Below are 20,750 nucleotides of genomic sequence, written 5' to 3'. Positions count from 1 at the left end.
GGACATGGAACAACAGACTGGTTCCAAATAGGAAAAGGAGTACATCAAGGCTGTATATTGTCAGCCTGCTTATTTAACTTATATGCAGAGTACATCATGAGAAACACTGGACTGGAAGAAGCATAAGTTGGAATCAAGATTGCCGGGAGAAATATCAATAACCTCAGATATGCAGATGACACCCTTATGGCAGAAAGTGAAGAGGAGCTAAAAAGCCTCTTGATGAAAGTGAAAGAGGAGAGTGAAAAAGTTGGCTTAAAGCTCAACATTTAGAAAACGAAGATCATGGCATCTGGTCCCATCAGTTCATGGGAAATAGATGGGGAAATAGTGGAAACAGTGTCAGACTTTATTTTTGGGGGCTCCAAAATCACTGCAGATGGTGAATGCAGCCATGAAATTAAAAGACGCTTACTCCTTGGAAGAAAAGTTATGACCAATCTAGATAGCATATTTAAAAGCAGAGACATTACTTTGCCAACAAATGTCTGTCTAGTCAAGGCTATAGTTTTTCCTGTGGTTATGTATGGATGTGAGAGTTGGATTGTGAAGAAAGCTGAGAGCCGAAGAATTGATGCTTTTGAACTGTGGTGCTGAAGACTCTTGAGAGTCCCCTTGGACTGCAAGGAGATCCAACCAATCCATTCTAAAGGAGATCAGCCCTGGGATTTCTTTGGAAGGAATGATGTTAAAGCTGAAACTCCAGTACTTTGGCCACCTCATGCAATGAGTTGACTCATTGGAAAAAACTCTGATGCTGGGAGGGATTGGGGAGGATGAGATGGCTGGATGGCATCACCAACTCTATGAACATGAGTTTGAGTAGACTCCGGGAGTTGTTGATGGACAGGGAGGCCTGGTGTGCTGCGATTCATGGGGTCACAAAGAGTTGGACACGACTGAGCGACTGAACTGAACTGAACCAAGAATTACCTTCCATGTCTTTGTCTAGAAGTTGCAAGCATTCAGTAGACCTGGCAGTTCCCAGATAGTTACATCAGAAAGATCCTGCAATCGTGTAGGTGTGCAGACAGATGCCTATTGCTTCCTCCTCTGCTGTCTTCCCCAAGTACTCTCTTTTGTGAGTGTCTAAGTCACAGAACCTTAAAAATTATAAACAAGAAAAAGTAATTTAGAAAAGGCTAAGTCTTAAGATACTAGTCCTCTGCCAGATGGAGCATGTACCTGTGAATATATTTTTAATATATATTTAGGACATATTCAAATAATGTTAGAAAAGAGTTGTATCTTGACAAAGGTAGAGTGAGGTTTGTAATCCTTATCCTGAATAAAATTGGAGAAATTATTGTATTGGTTAACTAGGACTATACAAGTATTTCACAGTTAATACCATATTCATTATCTTCCAAAAGTACTTGAGGGAAAGTGGGTGGAGACAAAGACTGCAAGACACAGAAGAAGAGTGGACTAGACTAGTTGGATTCTTCTGTTGATGAAGGGGAATTGAGATATCAAATTAATGATATCTTTGATACATAAGCAGCCAATGAGGAAAACTGTAATGTTAAGGTGAATCAAAGTCTACATGTACATAAATTATAGAGTTATTTCTCTATAGATTCCAGTGTTTCTTGAAGCTAAAGTATGAAAGGAGAAACTTAGGAAGAATTGACTACTTAATGGATGCATGTTTGTATTTGTCACCTAGTTGTGTCCAACTCTTTGCAACCCCATGAACAGGGCTTGCCCGGTTCCTCTGTCCATGGAATTCTCCAGACCTGAATACTGGAGTGGGTTGCCATATCCTTCTCCAGGTACTTAACAAATACAGAATATAAATCTTGGTAAAGTTATTAAAACTGAACTTTTCGTATGTAGTCCTATGCCAAAAAAGACATTTTAAAAAAGTTAAAATAGTGTAGGTGCTGACCTTGCAAGGAAAAAATAAATTCATATGAAATATAATTGTTTTCTCTTTTAAAAGTACTTAATCCAGCTCAACAGTGAATTCAGAAGCCTAAGTTAATATACATAAAAATGCTGTACAGTCTAAACAGGAGCTAACAAACTGCTGGAATATCTTGGCATCTGAGCTAGTAAAAACCTCTGCAGATTTTATTGCATGTTTTCCTTCCAAACTGTTCTAGAATTATCTTCAGAGTACCTCAAATTATCTAAATATGCAATGTTAATATTTTTCTGCTAATCTGCACTACAAATAAGAACACATATATCATTAATGAAGCTACTGTATCATAAAACACAGAGATTAAGATTTGTTAATTCTGAGAGATCATTCAGCATATACAGTTGACTTTATAGAGGAGAAGGTTATGATAAAGAATAACTTATTTAGATTAGTAACAGTAACTGGACAAGAACTAAAATATGATTCTCCATTTGAAAATGTTTCTATCTACATAAATACTTTCCTACAGAGAGAATTTATGTTAAATAGTTCATTTTCATCATAATTCTTTAAGGGCTAAACATCTTTATTGTTACAGTAAAAATATAGTGTCCTTGCTGTTACATTTATAAATAACAAAAGGAAAAGCATTTAATATTGATTAAACTGTTTTCTCCCATAATTATAAGAGAAGAAAACAGGATACAAAAAGTTAAATCTCAATGACTTAAAATGCAAAGTTAACATCTGAAAAAAAATCCATCTTATTTTAATGCTAGTAATTTTTATGTTAGTTTACAGACAGCATGTCAGGTCATGTACCTTGTATTTAAATTCATAAAGACAGAAATTTGATTTAATGTGCATAATTACTAAGATATGTAACAGTTCCTATCCCTGTCATCAGTTATAATAATGTAGCATCAATGATGACCTGAATGCTATTGTAGAAATATGTAATTATCATCACACATCTAAATGCCTGTCTGGTCAGGTTGTTTGGATAGCAAAAATCAAACATATTAAATAATTAATTTTAGAAATGTTTCACCATATTCAATTGAAAATCATAAAAGTGTACATTAAATAAAAATTTATGTTTTACTTTGAAACTTAGCTTCTGTTATGGATGGCATTGATTTGTTTACTTCAAGCAATGCATTTCAGTAACAGGTTCAACATGTTCAAAATGTGCAACATATACAGTTTTTGCAATGTAATTAGTTAGAAATTGGGGAAGCTTATTGTTCATGAAAATCTATTTCATACTCTCTATGGATTAAGCAGTCTCTCTTCATAAAATGTTCTATAGTTGTTTAAAGAAATTAAGTGTGGTTAATCAGAGGGAACATTATGGTTTGACACTTAATTTGAAAGCCCTGTCTTGAAGCTGTGAATGATTGCTTATAGAATTACATACACCAATGAGAACCCAAATAGGAAATCCATTTATGCTCCAAGTAGATTACAGTATTGATGTAAGCCAGGGTGGTATTGTCTGTCTTTTTGTAAGTAATAATTCATAAAAGCATGTGTATATATAAATGCATATATTTATTTTTTTCTAAAATGTCTAATTTATTTTTAGTCTCATTTGATAGATTAAAAATAGTAAAACAGCATTACAATGAATTATCTAATTATTGTACATTAGAAGGCAGATTAGTGATTTTAAAGTCATTTTTCTATGCAGTCAAGTCAGTTCTCTTGATTTAAGTACAGAGGTGAGCTATCAAGTTTTAAAGCTTAGCTTTAAAAAAAAGGCAATGGTGAAACAGTCTCAATGATGTTGGTAAACTATTTTTCATCTCTATTGAATGTACCTTCATCTGTTTTTCAGTGCCACCAGTGATCACAATGCCTCAGAAATCCTTTAACGCCACAGCGGAGAGAGGAGAAGAGATGACATTTTCCTGCAGGGCCTCAGGCTCTCCTGAGCCCACCATCTCCTGGTACAGGTAGGTTATGTACCCACACTCCCCTGCCTTGTGTCCATGGTCAGGCTTCCAGGAAAATACTTAGAATCTTATCGTTTTGTCTGGAAGGAAACCACTATTTTTGAATTTCATTTAAAAAATGATGAGGCTTTTGTTTCCGGTTCAGTTGGTTAAATTGTTGAAGAGAGCAACATAGTGATTTAATACAAGTCAAAGGCAGCATTCATAGCTCTGGTCAGTCTATCTAACAGGCATGTTTCTGCCTAAAATGGATCCAGGAGCCCTGTAACTGATTCAGCCATTTTACTGTTACTACTAGAGAGTACCAAGAAGTGGGAAATCTAGTAAGATGCCACTGTTGTATGCCCCTGATAGCTCAGACAGTAAAGAGTCGGCCTGCAATGTGGAAGGCCTGGGTTCGATCCCTGGGTCGGGAAGATCCCTGAAGAAGGGAATGATTACCAACTCTAGTACTCTTGCCTGGAGAATCCCATGGACAGCAGAGCCTGGTGGACAACAGTCCATGCGATTGCAAAGAGTCAGACACAACTGAGTGATTAACCCACACAAACATAATTGTATGTTTTGTTTGCATACCATATTATGACAGATAAATGTAATTTTCTAGAGCTAAATTATAATAAATTAATGTTATGTAAATAAGTTCAAATGAATAAATTATCTTTTTTAAATCTGTTGTTTTACAATTCACTTTTATATATTTTCTGAATTTTTAAATTCTATTTGATTTCAATTAACATTGAACAGATATGAAAATATTCCATTCTTTTAGGTTGTGACTCACACTGTTAAAATGGAGACAATGCAAGTTTAAAAATGGAGTCTTTTAAACATATATTAGCTATTAATTAAGGTCACTACTGAAGCAAATCTATAAATATCATGTTATAAATCATATACTATAGAATAGCTTCAAGAAAATAATTAGAAAAATATATTCAAGTTGACAAAAGTGCCCATAAGAAGGAATAGATTTTTAAAAAAGATTTTAAGGAGTTTTTCTTTCTGGCTTACTTCACTCTGTATACTTGGCTCCAGTTTCATCCATCTCATCAGAACTGATTCAAATGAATTCTTTTTAACGGCTGAGTAATACTCCATTGTGTATATGTACCACAGCTTTCTTATCCATTCATCTGCTGATGGACATCTAGGATACAGAGTGAAGTAAGCCAGAAAGAAAAACACCAATACAGTATACTAACACATATATATGGAATTTAGGAAGATGGCAATGATGACCCTGTATGCAAGACAGGAAAAAAGACACAGATGTGTATAACGGACTTTTGGACTCAGAGGGAGAGGGAGAGGGTGGGATGATTTGGGAGAATGGGAATTCTAACATGTATACTATCATGTAAGAATTGAATCGCCAGTCCATGTCTGACGCAGGGTGCAGCATGCTTGGGGCTGGTGCATGGGGATGACCCAGAGAGATGTTGTGGGGAGGGAGGTGGGAGGGGGGTTCATGTTTGGGAACGCATGTAAGAATTAAAGATTTTAAAATTTTAAAAAAAAAATTTTTTTTAAATTTCCATATATTTGGGAAATTTAAAAATATGGATTTATTTTGTTGATATCTAGATTAATTTGGAAATATTCTCTATGATTAAATTTATTTAAATTCATTTAGGAAACTTCCCTAGTGGTCCAGTGGTTGGGAGTCTGCCTTCCAATGCCATGGATGTGGGTTTGGTCCCTGTCAGGGAACTAAGATAATGCATGCCACAATGCACTTAAGCCCATGAGCTGCAGCTTCTGAGCCCATGCACTCTAGAGCCTATGTGCCACAACTGGAGAGAAGTCCACAAGCTGCAACTAAGACCTGATACAGCCAAAGAATTAAGCAAATATTTAAAAGTTCATTTTGATTTCTTTTACAACTCAGAATATGATCTATCACAGTGAGGATTCTTTGTGTGTCCAAATAAATGATTATTCTGTTGTTGCTCGTTGGGATATTCTTGATCTGTGAATATATATTTTTCATCAGATTTGAGGGGTTTGTGGCTAGTAGTTCTTCAAGTATGTTTTTCTTTCTCCTTTATTTTTGGTACTCCAATTCAAAGTATATCAGAGAAATTCTTATTCGTCCACAGTCACCAAGTCTCTGTTTATTTAATTTTTTTCCTCACCTTATAGTTTTTATTTTGTATCTCTGTGCTTAAATTATGTCCTTAAATTCCATGTGCACTTGGAAAGATGTATATTCTGCTGTTGCTGTTCTTGTTTTGACTCTTCTATAAATATGAATTTGGCAAAACTGGTTGATAATATTGTTCAAATCTTCTATAACTTTATTTGATTTTCCATCTCTCTTTATATAGTTTATTATGAAATAAAATTATTGAAATCTCTAAATAAATTTTAGGATTTGTCTACTACAGTAAAAAAAAATAAATAAAAAAAATAAAAAAGATTTTAAGGAGAATAATTGAAATTCAAAACTATTTTTCATTACTTTCTGAGCATTTACTGATATTATCTTCAGGTTTCAAATCTTTATTTAACCATTTAAAATAGCAGATAGCAATAAACAAGATATTTTTTCAGACAGGTGTTTTTAGATTTTCTTTGCAGACAATATTCCTTTCTGACACACTGTTGATATTTTTAAAGTGATTCTACATCAAATGTTAATATATGCACCCCAGATAATTATCATGTTTCTCAGAGACTTCTGGTTTCTAATGGTTTCTAATTTTTTAACAATCAATATTAGATCTAACCACAGCAAGGAAAAGCTCTCGGATCCTTCATTACAATGAACAATATCATTTTAGAATCTTATTCTCATCATTTTATCTTTCTGGAGAGACTGCCTTTTGGTTTAGATTTTTTTCTTAAGTTTAACATTAGTTCAAAATTCTCATATGTATGTGAAAATATAATAATTATGCAATCTAGAATGAATCAGAAGCTACTATAATTGAATAACTTAACTCCATAGTTTTGCATCACCATTTTTTTTCATATGGTATTAGTCTCAACATTTGAATCAAATAAAATAAATATTCTAATTGCTGGATATGTATTATTCAGTGGGAGAATTGGAATATTTGGTAGTATTCTTAAAGGAGGTAAAATTGGTATCAGAGGAAAGTTTTTACTGCAACATATTTATCTGTGTATATAGAAATGTTTGGGCTTCCCTGGTAGTTCAACGGTAAGGAATCCACCTGGAATGTAGGAACCACAAGAGACACGGATTCGATCCCTGTGTCAGGAAGATCCCCTAGAGGAGGGCATGGCAACCCAATCCAGTATGCTTATCCCATGGACAGAAGAGCCTGGAGGGCTACAGTCCATGGGGTTGCAAAGAGTTGGACATGACTGAGTGACTAACACTTTCACATACATGTTGTTTTTGTGAAAAAAATTCTAAAAAGCCTTAGGGCAGCAGCACAGAGAGAAAAATCCAGACTGCCTATTGCATAGTGATACTATCTCCTAGAAGTGTGAGTGAAGTCAGTAAAGAAGGTAATTTAAGATCAAGCATTGAAGTTGGTGATGGACAGGGAGGCCTGGCGTGCTGCGATTCATGGGGTCACAAAGAATCGGACACAACTGAGCGCCTGAACTGAACTGAACTGATTGAAGAAAAATAAAATTTTTCACAAAGAGAACCGGAAGCACTTGGCGACATAAAAACCAAAGTGGAAATAAAAATAGAAACTCTAAATATCACTCATTTCCACTCCAATGTTTCTTCTTCTGAGAATACCATATGGATTTTTATTGTTAGCTGTTCTAATTGGTGTATTCCATGGATTTTCAAATATTAAAACAACCTTGCAGTCCTTAGAATGAACCCTCTTGTAATGTCTAATATGCTCTTAATCCCACCAGAGTGTTTTTCACCATTCTACTTTTTATGTCTGTAAGTTTGCTGGAGGCCTTTTTTGTTTGTTTTCCATTCCTCTCTTACCATGCTCATATATGACTTCCTTCAGTATATAGAATGTATTTAAAAGCTATTTAAATGATCTTGTCTACTAACTGTATCATCTGTGGCTTTTCTGAATCTTTTATACTTGTTGATTTTTTTTTTTTACTTATTATAGGTCATATTTTCCTACCTATTTACTATCCTGTCAATTTTTATTGGGTGCCAGGTAGAGAGTTTTATGTTTTCGAGTGCTGGATATTTTCTTTTCTTTTCTTTTACTTTAGCTTTGGATGGAGTTAAGTGACTTGGGAAAAGTTGATCTTGAGATTTGCTTTTAAGTTCTTTTAGATGGATACAACCTTTCAGTATAAGATTAATTTGGCTTCATTACTAAAGCAATATTCTTGTAAGGAGGCAATTTAATACCTTGTGTTTTAGGAGGTCTTTCTACTCTGGATGGTAGGAATGCAAATTCTTCCTGGTCTTTGGTGAGCTCCTGGTATTACTGTTCTTTACTTATTCCAGTGGTTCTTACCTTAGTCTGGGGAAGCCTTACTTGCATACACTGTAGCACGACATTGTAAATCAACTACATTCCAATAAAATTTTTTAAGAAGATTGATTGGGAAACCTCTACAAATTCTTCACTTCTCTCTTGTGCCTTCTTCTCACATTTTTCTTCTTCTTTTTTTTTTTTTTTTTAACCTGTAAATTCTAGTCACTTTAACTTCCCCCAGCTGAGAACTCTCTCTTCCACTACACTTCAGAGACCCTGTCTGGCTCTGTTTGGGTTCCTCTTCTCTGAACAGCCTCTTTCTTAGAAACTGTCTTCAGGTAGTAAGTTCTGGTGGTCTTCAGAGGTCACTGTCATATGCTACCTGTTGACCAAGGCTGAAAATGTTATTTAACCTCTGTGTCAAATGTTCATGTTGTTTTTAATGAGAGGGTAACTATGGTTCCTGTTACTCCATTACAGTCAAAAGTAGAATGATTCTCCCTTCCTTATCACTGCCATTTAGCCCCTAATCTTTACCCCTTCTTTCTTTTGCCTGAAAAAGTGGCATTTTGAGAAGCAGTCAGAGTTTCAGAGGATGTGCCCATGAAATAATCTTTCAGAATCCACTGGGAGTTTGTTTGTTTGTTTGTTTGTTTCCAGACATAGACATTTTACAGACATTTTACAGTCCCTCACACCTCCTAGCACACACACAAAGATATGAATAAATGCACTAATGGGATCTGTATTATCCTCTATTACTGCCAGTCAGATTATGAATTCTTCAAGATAAGTGGCTTTGTCCCACTCATCTGCTATATTTCAAACCTTTAGAATAGTATTTCACATAAAGTAGAGAGAAATCCCTTTATCATAAAAAACACTAGAATTTAGTTAACGTGCTGTTTATAATACTGTGTAAACCTAAGCCTTTTCATCTGTGGATTGAGGGGTGGGGAAATCATACTTAAATGTTTAGTTCTCTCATCTGTGAATGAGAATGGGAGGGAGAGTGCACATGTACAGGCTAATTGTATTTATCCAGGTTGATAAGAGAAAGAAAGTGAGTCTTAAGCCACAAATTGCTAAAACTTCTAAATGATGATGATACAAATGAATACTTCTTTATTGACTAGATTAAGAATTGGGGTGAAAGCGCTATCTATACATAAAATTCTAGGCAAAAATGCTGAAATCTTGTCATTATTCATGCTTGAAAATGTTTGATTACTGAAATTATGAAAAAGCATAAAATTGCAGAGCACTGTATACATTTGCCATTTAGTATTTGCCCAATGTTGTACACCACTTGTGAATATTTTGCAGATTTTATGGTATATTTAGACATGTCAATAAAAACTGGAAAAATGGATGTTTTTACGTCATAGAAAATAAAGATTAAGATATATGGCAGTACTTTCTAGAAAGCAGAACTAGAATTCACTGAAAAGATCATTTAGAATATCAGGAAAATATTGTTTCTTTCTAGGAAATATTTTAATAATCCTTTTATACATTTCCTTTTTAGTTTAAACTCATATGGACAGGTAAATCTCCCTACTCCTAAAGTGAAGTTGCTCAGTCATGCCCGACTCTTTGTGATGCAATGGACTGTAGCTTGCCAGGCTCCTCCGTTCATGGGATTCTCCAGACAAGAATACTGGAGTGGGTAGCCTTTGCTTCTCCAGGAGATCTTCCCAACTCAGGGATTTGAGCCCAGGTCTCCTGCATTGCAGGCAGACTACTTATCGTCTGAGCCACCAAGGAAGTAACACCTAAAGGGAGATCCTAAATTTTTACACTTGTTGTTGGTTAGTCACTAAGTCATGTCTGATTGCTTTGCAACCCCTTGGACTGTAGCCCACCAGTCTCCTCTGTTCATGGGATATCCCAGACAAGAATAGTGAAGTGAAAGTTGATTGTCATTTCCTTCTCCTGGGGATCTTCCCAATGCAGGGATCGAGCATGCATCTCCTGCACTGAAAGCAGATTCTTTACCCCTGAGCCACTGGGGAAGTCTATTGTGTCCCTGTAACTTAGTAAATAAATATACTTCATAGATAAGTGTTGACTAGCCAGAATAAAGCTTTTTTATTTCTGTTTTTGCTAATAATCAAGTATGAAATCAAAGAGAGTGCTTTTTGCCCAAGATGCGTGTCAAGATTTCAACACAACTCAAATGTTCTTCTTGACTCTAAAGTCAAAGCAACTTTCAAGTATAATGTTACTACTTATGCATTAAATTTTCTTGAGCTAATAAATGTATAAGTTTAATTGGAATATAGCTTTATGTATCAATGACAGTAGCCATGAAGTGATTGACCATTATAGGTCAAAATGCTAGGTGTGACCTGCTCCTGAAAAATGAACTCAAATTTATGAAGATCAACCTCTGTTTTCTTCTTTAGGAATGGCAAGTTCATTGAAGAAAATGAAAAGTACTCATTGAGAGGAAGCAATACAGAACTCACTGTCAGGAACATTATCAATAGTGATGGGGGCCCTTATGTCTGCAAGGCCACAAATAAGGCAGGAGAAGATGAAAAACAGGTGCTTCTCCAAGTCTTTGGTAAGTATTATAGCACAGTAGTTAAACCTGTAATGTCTAGAGGAAGGTCTGAGACAAACTGGGAAAGTCTCTGTCGCTTATACGAGCTACTTATAATTAAATTAATTTCTAAACCTATGTTTTAGTGTTTTCACCTCTAAAATATATTTTAAAATTGCAGCTACCAGATAGATTTATTTAAGAATCATATGAGATTACAATGTAAATTTTTATAAAATATTTGATGAACTCATAGCAGAGGCTGGAAGAAAATTCATTAAAATTGTACATAACAAAATCTATTATATCTGTGGGTTGTTCTTCATAAATGTTTAAATGACACATGTTGGGTTCAGTTTTACTTTTAATATACTTCGAGAGTTCATTCAAAAGGCTGTAATTAGGAATATTGACCTGTAACCATGATTAAATATTCCCTTTTCATTTTATTAAAAGGACATGCAATATAAATATCTTCCACATTAGAGCCATATTCCTTTCTTTATGGAACTTATAGAAAGTACAAAAATCAATGTATTTATTTTTAATTATTGATTTAGCTTCCATTATATTTGTACAAGGAAAAGATTTTGGTGGTGGATATTTAGAATATGATTATTCTCTTTAAAACACAAACACGAAGATTTATATGCATTACTGATATTTAGTGTGTTTTCTCCATTTTTAGCAATGTTGTTATCACAACACTTTCTGAACAATGAGAAGGGCAGGAAGGAAGGAGTACTTTGAAGAGTAGAAGGGACCAGTTTTTGCATTTGACAGGTGCAGCAATACTGTTTAGACCAAAAAATGAATGATGTACACCTGTGGACATACCCTTGGCCAGTTGGTCCTTGAATAGCTGTAATAGAAATATTTCCTGTACCAGGGAGATTTTCATAAAGCCTATATTCTAGTTAAGTAGGACAGACAGTAAAGAATATACCAAAATATATTAAAGTAAAATTAGAATGATAAGATGTTCTAAGAAGAATGTGAAACTAGATCAGTCTAAAAAGGGCTGTTATTTTGGAGATCATGATGTTGGAAAGTTGCTCAGAAGGGTCATGCTTAGATTTGATTACACAATTATCTTTAATGGTGAGAAATCAGCAAAGCTATGAATGAGGAGAAAATTGTTCACATAGAATAAAGAGTAAATACGTTATTTCTAATAATTTGCAAAATTATTAAAATTATAGAAAGCATATAATTTATTCAAGTAGTATTTCCCACTTAAGAAAATGTTCTTTTTGAAATATACAATGCTAAATGTGACTTAGTATAAACTAAATTAATAATTAGAAATGATAGACTTTGAGATAATTTCAAAGCATAATCTTAATCGATCTCAATGAGCTTATATGAAATAATGTTAATTTTTAAAATTTAAGTGACACTGAGTAAGAACAAAGGCAAAAGGTTTCTAATATTTTTTTTACCTTTCAAATAGAAAATAATGAATGAAAAATGATATGCTACTTGACTGTTGTAATTACTTTGCATAGTAACAGTGAACAGATTCATATTGTGTTTGATACAAAATCATTCATATATAATGGAAATAAAGCTAAAACCATTAAAGTAAATGGAATAAACATTGAATTTAAAAAATTACATATGTCCTGTTTCTGATATCAAGAATTTAATTTTCTAAGATTAAGAACAACATACATATATTTCATAATTGATTACACTTAATGATTAAAAAAAAAACTGTTACTTGCTCTGAAGTAACACATGCTTTTATCACTTTCATATTCAAACAAATAAAAGCCTAAGAAATACTGACAATACAGAGTTTATAATTTTAAAGCTCTTTGGCATATGTAAATTTGTTAAGGGACATGTTTTTAATATTAATATAATTGACATTAGTAAACATGAGGGTTTGGTTTTATAGCTGTGATAACTATAAAGAAATAATTATCTATTATGTCTAATATTATTAAGGCAATCTAGGGGCAAAATAAATCAACCATAATAATAAAGATAAATAGTATGTATATATATTTACTTGTTAAGTTTTTTAAGTATTGTACATAGTTATACTTACTATATATTCAGGGAACAGTCACTATTTCCCCCCATTTTGTGATATTGTTTTGAAAGTTTAAGAGATAATCACTACAAAGGCAAATGTCATACACAGACGTACATACATAATACATTTGTGGTTTTAAGAGGACATTTTAATTTTGTAGCTTAAGAGGAAAAAATTAAATATCTTTAATTAGCAAAATCTTGGAAAGAATTCTTTTGCCTATTGGTTTCTAAACCACTTCAAATTATTTTTATAATTATAATCTATGAACATTATTTTTAAAGCTATTTCTCCTATAATTTGCAATTCTCCTGGCACTCTTATAAAGCAAGCATGGCACTATAACAACTGCAAAGTTAACAATTTAATACTATGCTATTGTGTACTCAAATGCCCACTATGAATAATAACATTTTCTTTTAATACAGATTAAGTAATGTATATATTTTTTACAGTACAGCCTCACATAATACAGCTTAAAAATGAGACTACATATGAGAATGGTCAAGTCACACTGATATGTGAAGCAGAAGGGGAGCCTATTCCAGCAATCACCTGGAAAAGAGCAGTGGATGGCATTACTTTTTCTGAAGGTGATAAGGTAACAGCAATTTAATATACAGTGATTTTCAAAAGCATTGTATTTGCAGTGTTTTATATATAATTAAATCTCATATTGATCTCCATTTCACCAAGTAACTTGTAGAAATGCAAGAATGATTTATTTTTGAAAAGACAACTATCACAGTCAACCTAAAAATAAATTCATAAGAGAAAAATGTCTAATTTTAATATTAAAGAAGTTTCTCATTAAGACAAAATTTAAAATTGTTAAATTTTCCTACATACAAACTTTTGGTAAACACTGAATCCATAAAATACCTTATTGCAATTTCAATTCCTCTACCTTGTACTATGAAAATAAAAATAATTTAAATTCACAAAATCCTGGTTGTCATTTAACTCTTAACTCTTTCATATTTTCTTTGTGCATTCAGTTCAGTTCAGTCACTCAGTCATGTCTGACTCTTTGCGACCCCATGAATTGCAGCACGCCAGGCCTCCCTGTCCATCACCAACTCCTGGAGTTCACTCAAATTCATGTCCATCTAGTCGGTGATGCCATCCAGCCATCTCATTCTCTGTTGTCCCCTTCTCCTCCTGCCCCCAATCCCTCCCAGCATTGGAGTCTTTTCCAATGAGTCAACTCTTCGCATGAGGTGGCCAAAGTACTGGAGCTTCAGCTTTAGCATCATTCCTTCCAAAGAACACCCAGGGCTGATCTCCTTCAGAATGGACTGGTCGGAACTCCTTACAGTCCAATCGACTCTCAAGAGTCTTCTCCAACACCACAGTTCAAAGCATCAATTCTTCGGCGCTCAGCCTTCTTCACAGTCCAACTCTCACATCCACACATGACCACTGGAAAAACCATAGCCTTGACTAGACAGAACTTTGTTGGCAAAGGAATGTCTCTGCTTATTTTATTTTATTTTATATTTTACTTTACAATACTGTATTGGTTTTGCCATGCATTGACATGAATCAGCCACGGGTGTACATGAGTTCCCAATTCTGAACCCCCCTCCCACCTCCCACCCCATATCATCTCTCTGGATCATCCTTGTGCACCAGCCCCAAGCATCCTGTATCCTGTATCGAACATTTTTTGAACATGCTATTTCGTACTTAGCATGTACACCTTCACTGGTACACACACCATAGTTTTAAAACACTTATTTCAAACTTGCATCAATTTAACATGATACAAAGTTTGGCTATGAAATTTTGAGAACAAACCCTATTTGCCTTTCTTCTATTTGTGAGGTCAAGCACTTCCCTACAGTAAATAAATATGCTACATTGTTAATTAATGGGTAGAAAGTTCACAAATCTTAGTAACAAAAACTCTTTTAATTTGCTTGCCTTATAGCTCAGTTGGTAAAGAATCCGCCTGCAATGCAGGAGACCCCAGTTCTATTCCTGGGTTAGGAAGATCTGCTGGAGAAGGGATAGGCTACCCACTCTAGTATTCTTGGGCTTCCCTTGTGGCTCAGCTGGTAAAGTGTCTGCCTGCAATTTGGGAGACCTGGGTTTGATCCCTGCCTTGGGGAGATATTTCTATTTGTGAGGTCAATCACTTCCCTCTAGTAAATAAATATACTACATTATTAATAGGTAGAAAGTTCACAAATCTTAGTAGCAAAAACTCATTTAATTTCAGTCCTTGACACCAAATGATCCTTCAAAATGATGTCAATAAACTCAATAAATATAGTGGAATATCCCTGACTGGTAGTTAAGACTCTGGGCTTCCAATGCAGTGTGTGTGAGTTTGATCCCTGGTCAGTACCTAAGATCTCACATGCCTGCAAATGTGGCCAAAATAAACTTAAATTTGTATTAAATTAGGGGAAAAAAAGTGATTTAACTTCAAAAATAACCTATTTTTATTTTGCTGAGGTAAAATATGAAATGCTGATCATAGCCTGTGTTTAGATCAGCTCAAACTTTGTGATTAAAATAATAGGATTATCTGTTCTTTTGCACTTATTTGAAAACTGTGTTTTATTCTGTTTCAAAGAAAACAACCCTACTTACTGATTCACTGTTAACTTCAGTTCTTTAAGTCCAGATTGCTTTCTATTCCTTCAAATAAACTCACGTTTAAGATTAAAAATAAACAATACAAAGTATAAATGTACACTTTAACAGTTATCTTTATGCAGAAGTCATAGTTGTACCAAAGTGTTTCTAATTTGATTGTAGAAAAGTGGCAAGCATTTTTCTCCATGAATTGAGGCACTATGATCTGTACCATGCTTCAAATGTTCTTGCAGAATAAAATGCCAAGAGAAAAGGGGTTTCTAGAAACCATAAAGAGAGACAGTTCTTTGATACAACCACTTGAATAATATGTTTTAGATTTTATAACAAATTAAATTCTTAGCATAAAGACATTGATAATTTTACCATTGTGTTCATTATTATTTTATGCTCTAGGATATTATTTTTTGAGAAGGTACATCTTTGGACCTAAGGAAACTTCTAGAATGATTTTAAATGATTTATTTATATAAACCACTTTTAATGGATGGCAAAGGATAATGGAGTGAGTTTTTCACATTATTTGAAAATCTCTACTAAAAATTCTTAATTTTTTATTTATATAAAATATGAAGATTATATTAGCCTTTTTTTATTTCCTCATTTTTTCATTCTAAAGCAAATATGACTTCTTGAAAATTACATTTAATAAAATGTAAACAGTAAAATAATCTTTAAACTAACAGAAATTTCCATTGCTAATGTTTCTTGTACCGTTTATGCAAGTTCTTTTAACAACCATCAGCATCTTTTATTGAGGGCTTTTATGTTTCCATGTACTATCCTATGCACAAAGAATACAGCAGTGTAAAAAAAAATGTTTTCTGCTTCGTAGTGCATACTATTCAGAAGAGGAATCAAGGCATATTTAAAATTAGTAGTGTTTCACTTATGAATATGCAATTTTGAAATGTGAAATTTCACATCAAAATAGAAATTTTAAGTATATAAGTGGACTTCTACAGCCTCCAGACATAGCTTTGGCATATTTTTCTGTGCTATCACAGACTTAGTTCAGCTTATTCTTCTGACAGGCCTCTGCATTGGTGCATTTTGGAAAATATATCATCTTCAGAATACCTCCTTTAAATTTGTTTAGGTTGATGAAAACTGCTTATACTGATTTAAAAAGAAACTTAAAAAAAGTTAATGGTATAATTTGCAACACCTTTGTATTATAGAAAACAACTTAAGATTTTCAACTTCTTTTATCTCTTCAAATAGAATTTACCAAATGAGACTGCGAAATCCACAATTACTGATTTAAGAAAGACAGCAGTGTTTCAAATATCTGCACTTTATTATAAAACCTGCAGTGAAATGAAAAACTGAAATATGGTAACATTTATAGCATCATCTTTAATAATAAAAGACAGTTCATATTTTTAATGTACCTTGTAAGTAATTATAATTTGCAAAATTTTTGTACCAATATGTTTATAAGAAATTTTACTTATACTTCTTTACCAAATCCTGAAGATGCATTGTAGTGTGTAATTATAGGCAATTCTTAGTGCCTGATATTAAGACTGATGAAAAGCAACAATAACAACAACTAGGGACAGATAAAACCAGCAAAAATGCTTACTAAATAATTGAAAAAAACAATCATGATATGGTTGTTCAAATATTTTAAAGACAGCCATTTCTGGTTGAACTAGACATATTGCTTACTGTATGACAAAAGAGTGAATGGAAGTTACAAAATTGCAGAGACTTTCTAAGAATCCGGGATTATAGATAATGAAATGTGTTAAATTCCAAGTGAAAGAATTCCATTCCCATGAATTTCTGTATCACAGTTTGTATGATTATCAATGTCTAAAAGAAAATTCTTTCATTTGACATTACATTGTATAAGAAAATCTTAAATAATATTTTTTACCCTGATATTCTTCCTTGTTGTGATATTTAAATTTGAGTTAATAATCAGGGGAAAGGGTGAGAGGTGCTGAACCAAGGTTGTACATCAGAATCACATAAAGAGATGTATACATGTGTACCTATCTGAGCCTTTCTTCCTGGAAAATGTCTAAGTCTTTCTTCCAGACTTTGAACTGTGCCATATTATTCAGTCTTGTCTGACTCTTTGTGGCCCCATGGACTGCAGCTCACCAGGCTTCCCTATACTTCACCATCACCCAAAGCTTGCTGAAACTCATATCCATTGAGTTGGTGATACCATCCAACCATATCATCCTCTGTCATCCCCTTTTCTTCTAGCCTTTGATCTTGCCCAGCATTCCAGTCTTTTCTAATGAGTCAGCTCTTCACATCAGGTGTCCAAAATATTGGAGCTTCAGCTTCAACCTCAGTCCTTCAAATGAATATTCAGGAATGATTTCCTTTAGGGTTGACTGGTTTGATTCCTTTGCAATCCAAGGGACTTTCAAGAGTCTTCTGCAAACCCACAGTTCAAAAGCTCAGCCTTTGGTGCTCAGCCTTCTTTATAGTCCAACTCTCACATCCACATCTGACTACTGGAAAAATTATAGCTTTGAATACATGGACTTTTAGTGAAGTGATGTTTTGTTTTTTAATATGCTGCCTAGGTTTGTCATGACTTATCTTCCAAGAGGCAAGTTTCTTTTAATTTCATGCTGCAGTCACCATCTGCAATGATTTTGGAGCCCAAGAAAATAAAGTCTGTCACTGTTTCCATTGTTTCTCCATCTCTTTCCCATGAAGTGATGGGATTGGATGCCACTTTTGTTTTTGGACTGTTGAATTTTAAGACAGCTTTTTCCACTCTCCTCTTTCACCTTCATCAAGAGGCTCTTTAGTCCCTCTTCGCTTTCTGCTATAAAGGTGGTGTCATCTGCATCTGAGGTTGTTGATATTTCTCCCAGCAATCTTGATTCCAGCTTGTGCTTCATCCAGCCTGACATTTCTCATGATGTATTCTGCATTTAAGCACGGTGACAATGCACAGCCTTGTCATTGTACTCCTTTCCCAGTTTGGAACCAGTTCATTGTTCCATGTCATGTTTAAACTATTGCTTCTTAACTTGCATACAGGTTTCTCAGGAGGCAGGTAAGGTGATCTGGTATTCCCATCTCTAAGAATCTTCCATAATTTGTTGTGATCCACATAGTCAAAGGCTTTAGCGTAGCCAGTGAAGCAGAAGTAGATGCTTTTTCTGGAATTCTCTTGCTTTTTCGATGTTCCAGCGGAAGTTGGCAATTTGATCTCTGGTTCCTCTGCCATTCCTAAAACCAGCTGGAATATCTGGAAGTTCTCAGTTCATGTACTGTTGAAGCCTTGCTTGGAGAATTTTGAGCATTACTTTGCTAGTGTGTGAGATGAGTGCATTTCTGCAGTAGTTTGAACATTCTTTGGCATTGCCTTTCTTTGGACTTCCCTGGTAGCTTAGATGATAAAAGTATCTGCCTACAATGTGGGAGACTGGGTTCAATCCCTGGGTTGGGAAGCTCCTCTGGAAAAGGAAATGGCAACCCACTCCACTACTCTTTCCTGGAAAATCCCATGGATGGTGGAGCTTGGTAGGCTATAGTCTATGGGGTGGCAAAGAGTTGGACATGACTGAGTGACTTCACTTTCACTTCTTTGAGGTTGGAATAAAAACTGACCTTTTCCAATCCTGTGGCCACTGTTGAGGTTTCCAAATTTGCTGGCATATTGAGTTCAGCAGTTTCACAGCGTCATCTTTTAGGATTTGAAATAGCTCAACTGGAATTCCATCACCTCCACTAGCTTTGTTCATAGTGATGCTTCCTCACTTAATTTCACACTCCAGGATGTGTGGCTCTACATGAGTGATCATACCACGGTGCTTATCTGGGTCATGAAGATCTTTTTTGTATAGTTCTTGTGGGTATTCTTATCACCTCTTTTTAATATCTTCTGCTTCTGTTAGGTCCATACCATTTCTGTCCTTCATTGTGCCCATCTTTGCATGAAATGTTTCCTTGGTATCTCTAATTTTCTTGAAGAGATCTCTAGTCTTTGCCATTCTATTGTTTTCCTCTATTTCTTTGCATTGATCACTGAGGAAAGCTTTCTTATTTCTCCTTGCTATTCTTTGGAACTCTGCATTCAAATGGGTATATCTTTCCTTTTCTCCTTTGCCTTTTGCTTCTCTTCTTTTCTCAGCTATTTGTAAGGCCTACTCAGACAACCACTTTGTCTTTTTCCATTTCTTTTTCTTGGGGATTGTTTTGATCACCACCTCCTTGCAATGTCATGAACCTCCATCCGTAGTTCTTCAGGCACTCTATCAGATCTAATCCCTGGAATCTATTTTTCACTTCCAGTGTATAATCATAAGAGATTTATATTAGGTCATACATGAATGACCTAGTGGTTTTCCTCTACTTTCTTCAATTTAAGTCTGAATTTTTCAATAAGGAGTTCATAATCTGAGCCACAGTCAGCTCCCAGTCTTGTTTTTGCTGACTGTATAAAGCTTATCCATCTTCATCTGCCAAGAATATAATTAATTTGAATTCAGTATTAACCATCTGGTGATGTCCATGTGTAGAGTAGTCTCCTGTGTCTTGGAAGAAGGTGTTTGCTGTGACCAGGAACTGCAGTTCCTAAGTATTTTTACAGCATCCCTGACAGTGATTAGAGAGCTTTATTTTGAAACTCCCCAAAATTGCTCTTGTGTGGGCACCCTGCGGAGAACCTCTACCTTTCAACTGACTATATTTCTTTCATCACAACCCCCCATACACACACATGGAAATACACACCAACACTGAAATTAATGTAATCTAGATATCCAATACAGCTATACATAGAATAAGAAATATGAAAATAATTTGTTTGTATAGCTCATGAATTTCAAATATATTTGAATTGTATCCCCATTTCAAATAAAATGACTTATTTAATTGAAATTATGGTAGTTGCAACAGTGATTATTTCAGTTTCTGGATTTGCCATTTACCTACTCTGTGACTTTATGTAAGTTGATTCATTTTTAAGTTCCATGATGGATAAAATAAATCTTTAACATTTCACTATTCTATACATCTTTCTCTTGAGTCAGTAGATAATCATATATTTTAAGATATACTTTTTATTTCCATGCTAATACTTTTTAAAATTCAGATATTTACTAATTCTTCAGTTTATGATTTTATAATAACTTAAGCTATGAGGCAATGTGTTTGCAGTTTCCTTCCATATAGCTCATCTGTACAACTCAATTATAAGAAAAGCTAAGATTACTTTGGTAATGTCTTTACATTGGAAAAAGAAAAGTTTCTGATTGTAGAGAAGAATGCTAAAGAGCTTGCTTCTGGCACCTGCAGATTTTAATGCCTGTATTTTTTTGTCTTTCCACAGATAATGGGCTTTTTTTGAAGG

The 20,750-nt window shown here is 34.3% G+C and overlaps 1 protein-coding gene across 2 annotated transcripts in view; it reads left to right on the top strand.

The window, feature by feature from the left end:
* The window catches only part of NCAM2 (neural cell adhesion molecule 2), a 605,915-nt gene that overhangs the window by 406,568 nt on the left and 178,597 nt on the right, over positions 1-20,750 (top strand). For both annotated transcript variants that reach the window (XM_005674756.3, XM_013966137.2), the window contains exons 6-8: positions 3,711-3,828; positions 10,625-10,785; positions 13,264-13,409. In XM_005674756.3, coding sequence (XP_005674813.1) covers positions 3,711-3,828; positions 10,625-10,785; positions 13,264-13,409 — 425 coding nt within the window. The remainder of the gene's footprint in view (positions 1-3,710; positions 3,829-10,624; positions 10,786-13,263; positions 13,410-20,750) is intronic.

This window comes from Capra hircus, chromosome 1, assembly GCF_001704415.2.
Source record: "Capra hircus breed San Clemente chromosome 1, ASM170441v1, whole genome shotgun sequence".
Lineage (NCBI taxonomy): Eukaryota > Metazoa > Chordata > Mammalia > Artiodactyla > Bovidae > Capra > Capra hircus.
The sequence above is the reverse complement of the archived record's forward strand: the minus strand, read 5'-3'. Positions and strand labels throughout refer to the sequence as shown.